Here is a 10,356-nt window from a genome sequence, read left to right as displayed (position 1 = left end):
ATGCCTGGAATAGAAGAGAATGACCTTGCAAAAGTTGATGATCTTCCCACTAGTAAGTAAAAGTTTTTAGAGTATTTATCTAAAGCAATCAGATTGTTTTTCACGTGACCCTATTCTCTTTCTCAGTAACACTTGAGAAAAGTCAAAAATACCTGTATGATTGATATTTCCAGTTAATTAACTACCCATTAATTACCAGGACTTTTTGGATATAACTTTATGAAAAATTTTGCCGGAAGTTTTAAAGTACTTGTTTTTGCTTTGATAAGAGTCAGCTATATTTGAACCTTTTCTTGATTACTCAAAGTTATTGTTCATGACAGGTATGCTATGTTAGAGCCATTTATGTTTATTAAAAGTATATATGGCCCAATTCTTTCAGACTAAATGTTCCCAGATTGCTGCCGTTGATGTGCTTTAATACAGCATAGTAATATCCTTATATAGGCTTCTGATTTGGCTTGTCCTTTCAGTCAATTAACCCACACTTTAAATAGTTTATTCATTATTTTTCTTTCTTTTACGGTCACTTCTGCTCAATGTATCTTTCTTTGTTTATGTGTTTATTTCTTTTCCATTTCCATTTGAAGTCTGTATCACTCTTGCTGTCCTAATCCCATTCAGGTTTTTTTTTTTTCATATCTCTGTTTTTCTTGCCATTTCTATATTTCTTGGCTATCATAGGTATCCCTCCCTGCCGACTCCAATTTATTATGGTGGAAAATTGGAAGTAACCGCATGTCTGTGGTTCTTCTTGGCTGTTTTTATTCTTTTTTTATTTCAGTGATTACTTCTGTGGTTACAGCTTATCATATATGGGTGAAATTGCTGAGTGTCTGAGGTCCAAATGAATAAAATATTAGCCCTTTCATTTGTAATTTTATCTTCTCAAATTCTTTCATGTCTTTATTCTTTTGGGTTTCAGTCACAGTATATTCCCCTAAAATAAAGGTAAGGACAAGAACAATACCATATGTTTATAAATATGGAGTTAGAATGAGGATGAATTGTTTGCAATGAGGTTATCCAGTGATTCTTAATGTATGGTCCTTGGACCAGCAGTATTAGCACTACCCAGGAACTTGTTAGAAATGCAAATTCTTAGGTCCCATTCCAGACCTTCTGAAGGAGAATTTCTTGGGATGCAGCCCAGCAGTGTGTTTCTTAACAAGCTCTCCATGTGATTTTGATCTATGCTAGAACCACTAGCTAGATGTTAATTAAAGAAATGTTGAGAGCAAAGACCATGTATTGGTCTCAATTTTTGCAACACTTACTCTATTAGTCTTACTTAGTTTTAGGTTGATTCATCTTTTTTACATTGCCCTTGTTTACTTTTTAAGCTACAGCCCAAGTTTTGCCATGGATAAACTGCAGGTTTCTAGTGTATAGAAGCACTTTATTCAGATATATGATCAAAGGTTGTTTACCCGCTTCCATGCATTTATTTTTCATGTCATATGTCTACAAAAATATGTTTACATTTAAACATATAATTTTTAAACTGTTGTCCATTTCACCATAGTTTTCAAGTTAAAATTGTATTATTACTACCCTAAATGTATAATATCTTGGTTTATTTTTTTCATTGGTCTACTCTCATTATTTATTACCTTAACCACCAGGAAATTCCAGAGTTGGGGTAAAATGAAATGAGAATGCAAGAGGTCTTTGAGATTTTATCTTGACCATTTTTAGATATACTGTCCTTATCAGACAGTGGTTTTCAAATGTCTTTCATACATGAATGACTTCAGCAGAGCAAAAATCCTATCTTGCTTCTACTTGCTAAAAAAAAGTGTACAACCAGTTCATTAGAATAAAAATGGATGAATAATGCTACTTTTGATTAGATGCCAACAAATTCAAGTCTGATTTTTACAATATGAATTTGCCATATTAACTCCTACAATGGTTGTAGCACTGTAATTTAGAACTGGGAAAAACACCAAAAATGTATATATTCTGCATAAATTTAGCATTAATGCCAAAAACATCTGTATATGCAGACACTGTCTACAGTGACATGGCATATTAGAGGCATTCATATTTGATTATCTGTAATTTGGAAATTATATGCTACAACGTAAGTTTTTTGGAGGGATTTTGTTGTTTTTGGCATTTATCCTGCTTGGTGTTCTTTGAGCTTGCTGGATCTGTGGTTTGGCATCTGACATTAATTCAGGGAAATTCTCAATCATTATCATTTCAAATAGTTCTTCTGTTCTTTTCTCTTCTTTTGGTATTCCCATTACACATATGTTACATCTTTTATAGTTGTCCTAAATACCTTGTTCTAGTTTTATTCCAGTCTTTATTCTCTTTTCTTTTTTATTTCTGAGGATTCAGTTGATATATCCCCTAGTTCAGAGCTTCTTTCCTTAGCAGTGTCCAGTCTATTAATGAGCCCATCAAAGACAGTCTTCATTTCTGTTACAGTGTTTTTAATCTCTAGCATTTCTTTTTTATTTTTTCTAGGATTCCCATTTCTCTACTAATGTTATCCATCTGTTTTTACATACGGTCTACTCTATTCATTAGAGTCCTTAGCATATTAATCATAGTTATTTTAAATTCCCAGTCTGATAATTCTAATATCTCTGCAATGTTTTTGGTTTTGATGCTTGCTCTTTTTCTTCAAATTACGCTTTTTGCCTTTTAGTGTGACTTATAATTTTTTCTTTCTTTTTCTTTATTTTATTAAATTTTTGGGAGTGACATTGGTTAATAAAATTATATAGGTTTCAAATGTACATTTCAATAATATATCGTATGGATATTGCATTGTATGTTCACCACTCAAAGTTAAATTTCTTTTCATCACCATATATTTGACCTCCTTTACCCTTATCTACCTGTCCCCTCTTCCCTTTCCCTCTGGTAAACCACTAAACTGTTGTCTGTGTCTATAAGTTTTTTTTTGTCTTGTTCGTTTGTTGCTTTCAGTTTTATATCCCACATATATGCTTCTCAACTTTTTCTGTCTGACTTATTTTGCATAGCATGATTACCTCAAGATCCAACCATGTTGTCACAAATGGCAATATTTCATCTTTTCTTATGACAGTGAAATATTCCATTGTGTATATGTACCACATCTTCTTTATCTAATCATCTATTGAAGGGCACTTTGGTTGTTTCCATATCTTGGTCACCATGAATAATGCTGCAGTGAACATTTGGGTGCATATATATATTTACAGATAAATGTTTTCAAAATTTTGGGGTCAATACCTAGAAGATGGGTTGCTGGGTCACATGATAATTCTATTCTTAATTTTTTTGAGGGACCTCCATACTGTTTTTCATAGTAGTTGTACCAGTTTACATTTCTACCAGCAGTGCATGAGGGTTCTTTTCTTTACAACCTCTCCAACACTTGTTATTACTTGTCTTGATGATAAAACCCACTCTAACACGTGTGAGGTGGTATCTCATTGTGGTTTCATGTCTATTTGCCATTTATACGTCTTCTTGGGAGAAGCGTTTGTTCAGGTCTTCTGCCCACTTTTTAATTGGATTGCTTGTTGTTTTGTTGTTGAGTTGTCTGAGTTCTCTATATATTTTGGATATATGCCCCTTGTCGGAGGTGTTGTTTGCAAATATTTTCTCCCATTTAGCTGGTTGCTACTTTGTTTTGCTGATGATATCTTTTGCTGTGCAGAAGCTTTTTAGTTTGATATAGTCTCATTCGTTTATTTTTGCTTTTATTTCCCTTGCTTTTAGGTCAAATTCATAAGATCCTCTGTAAATCTAAGGTCCATGAGTTTAGTACCCATGTTTTCTTCTATGCAATTTATTGTTTCATGTCTTATATTTAGGTCTTTGATCCATTTTGAGTTAATTTTTGTGAATAGTGACAGATGGCAGTCTAGTTTCATTCTTTTGTATATAGCTTTCTAATTTTCTCAGCACCCTTTCTTGAAGAGGCTTTCTTTTCTCCATTGTATGTTTTTCACTCCTTTGTTGAAAATTATTTGCCCATGTATATGTGGGTTTATTTCTGGACTCTCAATTCTGTTCCATTGGTCTGTGTATATGTTTTTCTGCCAATACCATGCTGTTTTGATTTGAAGTCAGGCAGTATGATATTTCCGGTCCTGTTCTTTTTTCTTAGGATTGCTTTTGGTTATTTGGGGTCTTTTGTGATTCCATACAAATCCGATGATTTTTTGTTCTATTTCTTTTTAAAAAATGTCATTTGGATTTTGATGGGGATTGCATTAAATCTGTACACTGTTTTGGGTAATATGGCCATTTTAACTATGTTGATTCTTCCAACCCATGAACACAGAATATTCATTTCTTTGTGTCTTCTTTAGTTTCTTTTAATAATGTCTCGTAGTTTTCATTGTATAGGTCCTTCGCATACTTTGTTAAGTTTATTACTAGATATTTTATTCTTTTTTGTTGCAATTGCAAAAGGAATTTTTTTTTTCATTTCTTTTTCTGAAATTTCATTATTAGTGTATAGGATCATGATGGATTTTTGTACATTGATTTTGTATCCTTTAACTTTACTCTATTTGTTTATTGTCTCTAATGGTTTTTTGGTGGAGTCTTTAGAATTTTCCATACAAAGAATCATGTCATCTGCAAAAAATGAAATTGGATTTATTCATTCTCAATTTGGATGCTTTTTATTTCTTTCTCTTGCCTGATTGCTCTAGCTAAGAATTCCAATACTATATCGAATAAGAGTGGTGAGAATAGGCATCCTTGTCTTGTTTCTGATCTGAGGGAAAGCTTTCAGTTTTTCACCATTAACTATAAATTAGCTGAGAGTTTATCACATATGGCCTTTATTATGTTGAGGTACTTTTCTTCTATACCCATTTTATTAAGTATTTTAATCATAAATGGAGGCTGTATTTTGTCTAATGCTCTTTCTGCATCTATTGATGTAAGCATATGATTTGTATCCTTTATTTTGTTTATGTAGTATATCATGTTGATTGATTTGTGTATATTGAACCATCTTTGTGCCCCTGGAATGAACCCCACTTGATCGTGGTGTGTAATCTTTTCAATGTATTGTTGCATTCCATTTGCTAGTATTTTGTTTAGGATTTTTGTATCTGTATTCATTAGAGATATTGGTCTGTAGTTTTCCTTTTTTGTGTTATTCTTACCAGGTTTTGGTATTAGTTAGGAAGTATTAACTCTTCTTCAAATTTTTTTAAGTGTTTGAGAAGGACAGGTATTAAATCATCTTTGAATGTTTGATAGAATTCACTAGTAAAGCCATCTAGTCTTGGCTTTTACTTTTTGAATGGTTTGTGATGATTGTTTCAATTTCCTTACTGTTGATTGGTCTATTTAGATTTTCTGGTTCTTCGTGATTCAGTCTAGGAAGGTTGTATATTTCTAAGAACTTGTCCATTTTGTCTGGGTTATTGAATTTGGGGTATATAATCTTTCATAGTATTATTTCATGATCCTTTGTATTTCTGTGGTATCTGTCATAACTTCTCCACTTTCGTTTCTGATTTTGTTTGGTCTTTTTTCTTTTCTCCTTAGTGAGTCTACCCAGGGGTTCGTCAATTTTGTTAATCTTTTCAAAGAACCAGCTCTTAGTTGCATTAATTTTTTCTATTGCCCTTTTCTCAATTTCCTTTAATTCTGCCCTAATTTTTATTATTTTCTTCCTTCTGCTGACTTTGGGCTTCATTTATTTTTCTTTTTTAGTTCTTTAAGATAATAATGTTAGGTTGTTTACTTGGGATTTTTCTTGTTTCTTGAGATAGGCCTGTAATGATATAAACTTTCTTATACTGTTTTTTCTATATCCCAAAAGTTTTTATATGTTGATATTTTCATTCTCATTTATTTCTATGTAGCTTTTGATATTTCCTTGTATTTCTTGTTTGACCTAGATGTTCTTTAGTAGCATGTTGTTTAATCTCCACATATTTGTGATTTTTCCTGCTTTTTATAGTTGATCTCCAATTTCAAAGCATTATGGTCAGAGAATATGCTTGGTATGATTTCAGTTTTCTTAAATTTGTTGAGGCTAGTTTTGTGTCCCAACATAGGGTCTGTTTTTGAGAGTTCATGTATACTTGAGAAGAATGTGTGATCTGATGTTTTGGATTGAAAGGCTCAGTAAATGTCAATATGCCCAATTGTTCTAATGTGTCATTTAAGGCTGATATTTCTGTATTGATTTTCCGTTTGGATGATCTTCCATTTCTGTCAATGGGGTATTTTAGATTCCCTACTATAATTGTGGTTTTCTCAGTTTCTCCTTTTATTCTGTTAGTAGTTGCTTTATATATTTTGGTGGTCCCTGGTTGGGACATATATATATTGATAAGTATTATGTCATCTTGAAGTGTCCTTCTTTGTCTCTTGTTACCATTTTATGCTAAAGTTTATTTTGTCATATACAAGTGCAGCTACACTCACTTTTCTCTGGATGCCATTTGCTTTGAGTATTGTTTTCCACCCTTTCACTTGGAGTCTGTATTTGTCCTTTCAGCTGATATGTGTCTCTTGAAGGCAACATATGGTTAGGTTTTGTTTTTTGATTCAATCTGCTACTCTGTGCATTTTTATTGGTGAATTCGGTCCATTTACATTTAGGTGATTATTGATATCTATTTTATCTTTTGTTTTCTGGTAGTTCAGTAGTCACATTGCTTCTTTGCCCTTGTGTTTCTGTTTGTTATTTAGTTTGGTGATATTCTATGATTTTTTCCTCTCTTTTTATGTTATGTGTCTCGATTCTGGATTTTTTTGTGTGTGGTTATCATTAAGTTTATGTAAAAGAAAGTTTCTTCTGCATAAGTCTTATCTCCATTCCTCTTTAGAAATTCAGACCTTTACTCCTGCCTCTTTTTTGTTTTTATTGTCTCAGATTATCCCTATTTATGCTGTGAGTTTTTTTTTTCTTAGTTGTAGTAACTATTGCCTTCTTCTCTTTTTAAATATTTTTATCCTCTTTAACTATTATATAATATTTAAGTATATAATATCCTATCTGAATAAGGATTGCAATTTCTTGTTTCTCTCTGTTAGTCATCTTACTCATAATTATGTATCTTTTTGTCTATTTGTTTCAGGTAGAATAACTCTTCAGTAGTTTCTGTAATGCAGGCCTTGTGGTAGAAAATTTCCTCAGCTTTCATATGTCTGAAAAGGTCTTTATTTCTCCTTCGTATTTATATATTATTCTTGGCTGGTAATTTCTCTCTTTCAATAATTCAAATATTTGATTCCACTCCCTCCTAGCTTGTGGAGTTTCTGCTGAAAAATCCAATGGTAATCAATGGGTTTTCCTTTGTAGGTACTGTCTTCTTTTCCCTGGCTGCCTTGAGGATTCTTCCTTTGTCACTAATTTTTGACAGTTTTAATATAATGTACCTTGGAGAAGCCTTTTTGGATTGAGATAATTAAGTGTTCTGTTTGCTTCTTGGATTCGAGGTTCCAGTTCTTTCCATAAATTTGGGAAGTTCTCATCAACTATTTGTTTGGATAGGCTCTTTGTTCTCCCTCTCTTTTTCTGGTATATACCCATTATTCTTATATTTCTCTTTCTGATGGAGTCAGATAGTTTTCGTAGAGTTCTTCAGTTTTTTTTTTTTTTACTCTCAAGTCTCTCTTCTTACATCTGTGTCATTTCCAGATTTCTGTCTTCGATATCACTAATTCTTCCTTCCATCTGGTCAGCTCTATTTCCTAAGCTCGCTATTTCACTCTTCATCTCTTTCCTTGAGTTCTTCAGCTCCAGAATTTTTATTTGGTTCTTTTTTAAAGTTTTATTCTTTTTGGTAAAGTATTCCTTTTGTTCATTGATTTTATTTCAGAGTTCCTTCAACTGCTTGAGTTTTCTTGCATCTTGTTAAGTTTTCTTAGAACTGTAATCTTGAAATCTCTGTCATTTTAATCACATTTCTATATCTATTTCTGGAGACTTTTCATTTTTTTTTCTGAGCTGCATTGTTACCTTGGTTGTTCATGGTATTTAATGGATTGTTTCTTTACCTAGGCATTTGTGGGCATGCACTCTGCTTTTTAACCTATTTCCTGTTTGCCCTGAGAATACTTGCTGGCGGTGCTTGCAGCTGCAGTGTATACCTTAAGATAACTCATGGATTACAGTCCTAACTTTACCACCAAAGTCTGCCACGAAATATCCTGCTTTTATTATTATTTTCACATTGCTCTAGAAATATATTGATAGTCTTTGGAAACAAATGACATAATTCTATTTATAGCATTCTGTCTTCAGTTGTGGTATTTCCATTTACAAAATATAGTAATTCTCGATTGCTGAAAATGTCAAATCCTAGAAAATGTAGCATTTCTATGTATGATGTTAAATTAAAGCTTGCAGTGAGCTACACTTATTTTTCTAAATGGGAAAAGGGTTAAAACATTTTATTGTTATTAAGGATGATTCTTTAGTTTGATAAGAAGAGTTTTCCTTTTGTTTTCCAGTAGGTGGCGCAAAAGCTTCCTGCATTGCCAAGGCCTCCCAAATCTCTGCTGGGTGGCAAAAAATGCCTTTCATTCCCTGGGGAGGTGGGTGATTTCTCTGCACCAGGCCATATCAGTCTCAGGGCTTCACTGCTATGGTGGAATGGTGGGCAACAGGGTTCTGAGCCCCTGAAGTCCTGGTGCTGCCCAAGCAGCCAGATGCAGTGTTGTGCTGCCTGAAGTGTTCCAGATGCCTCCACCAGGCTCTGCCTTCATGGGTGAGGGTAGGTTGGGTTAAAAGGGGCCACCTGTGTGCCTGTGGCTCTGTTTTCCTCCCAGTAATGGCAACTGCCAGGCATCAGCTGCCTCGCCTCTGTATCTCCACCCCTGTCACTAGGACCAGACTCGGTATGAATCTGCCACGTAGAAGCTGTCTCCTCAGTTCTCAGGATTGCAGATACCCTGCTTGTAGCACGACACTTGCTGCTGTTTCCCCTGGGGCCCGCTGCTAGCTCTGGGAATGGGGCAGGAGGCGGCCACGCCCTGAGACTTCGTTTTCTGCCTGGCAATGGTGGCTGCTAGAATACAGCTATCATACCTCTGTATTCAGTCTCTGCCCTGATCACTGGGTTCTGTCATATATGCTGATCCACTCAGAGGAATGCTTGAGGCTGTAGAGAGTGCATACTGCAACCTGATTCCTCCCCTATCCTTGAGTCCCACAGGGAGCTCTGGGCTGTGTCCACAGCACCCAACTGTGCTCTCTCCCTTTCCTCTTTCTTTGCTTGCCTGATTGGCCCATCTTCAGAGGCTTTGATGCCAGATCTCTCACAAATGTCTGTGTGTTAGCCTGGGAATCTTCCATTGGATTATAGCTGTTTAACTTGTTCTAGTCTCAAGGGGAGAGAACAAGGGGACCCCTCACGTCGCTGTGCTTCTGACCATAATTTTTTCTAGGTAGTTGGACATGATGTACTAGGTAAAAGGAATTGCTGTAAATAGGCCTTTATTAATGTGATGGGGAGGGAAGACATTCTGTAGTCCTATGATTAGGTCTCAGTCTTTCAGTGAGCTTGAACTTGTGGACTGTGAACATTACCAATATTTCTCAGATATTTTCACCCCTCTGAGGTGGGACAGAATGGCTAAAGTGGACTGGAGTTGGGTACAGTCAAAAACAGCTTATCGACAGGGATTCGTTCTGCGAAACGTGTTGTTAGGCAATTTCATCATTGTGCGACCATCATAGAGTGTACTTACACTCTATGTGATATCACCTATTGCTCCTAGGCTAAAAATGTGTATAGCATGTTACTGTACCAGACAACACAAGGTTAAGTCAAGCACATCAGAAAATGATGCAATCAAGAGCAGTAAATATGAGATGTATGAGGCCACTGTTGGCATAACACAGCATACTGTTTTACAGCAAACATTTTTTTTATAAGTATAGTAAGCTCTAAAGTAATAATAAAAAGTATAGTATAGTAAATACATAATTTAGTAACATAGTTATTCATTATTATTAGCAAGTATTATGTACTGTACATAATTGTAGGTGCTATACTTTTTTTAATTTTTAAAAATTAACTTTATTGGAGTAACATTGGTTAATACAATTTTATAATTTTCAGGTGTACATTATAATTTGACATCTGTATATTCTATTGTGTATTTACCACTCAAAGTCCAGTTTCCTTCAGCTACCATATATTAGATCCCCTTTACCCACTTCACTCTCCCCCAAACCCCTGATATTTGACCCCCCTTTACCCTGTCTACCTCTTCCTTCCTCCCCCACCCCCTACCCTCTGATAATCACTAGTCCATTGTCCATGTCCCTGTGTCTCTGTCCTGTTCTTTGTTGCTCTTAGATTTATATCCCACATATAAGTGATATCAGGGACATTGACATTAAATTAATTCAATTACTCA

The 10,356-nt window shown here is 34.6% G+C and overlaps 1 protein-coding gene across 2 annotated transcripts in view; it reads left to right on the top strand.

Moving 5' to 3' along the window:
• The window catches only part of CASC4 (cancer susceptibility 4), an 83,656-nt gene that overhangs the window by 32,176 nt on the left and 41,124 nt on the right, over positions 1-10,356 (top strand). For both annotated transcript variants that reach the window (XM_006920422.3, XM_006920423.3), the window contains exon 7: positions 1-52. This exon is cut by the window's left edge and continues 18 nt beyond it. In XM_006920422.3, coding sequence (XP_006920484.1) covers positions 1-52 — 52 coding nt within the window. The remainder of the gene's footprint in view (positions 53-10,356) is intronic.

The sequence above is a fragment of the Pteropus alecto genome, unplaced genomic scaffold (assembly GCF_000325575.1).
Source record: "Pteropus alecto unplaced genomic scaffold, ASM32557v1 scaffold86, whole genome shotgun sequence".
Taxonomy (NCBI): Eukaryota; Metazoa; Chordata; class Mammalia; order Chiroptera; family Pteropodidae; genus Pteropus; species Pteropus alecto.
This window is presented reverse-complemented; position numbering and strand designations above follow the sequence as displayed.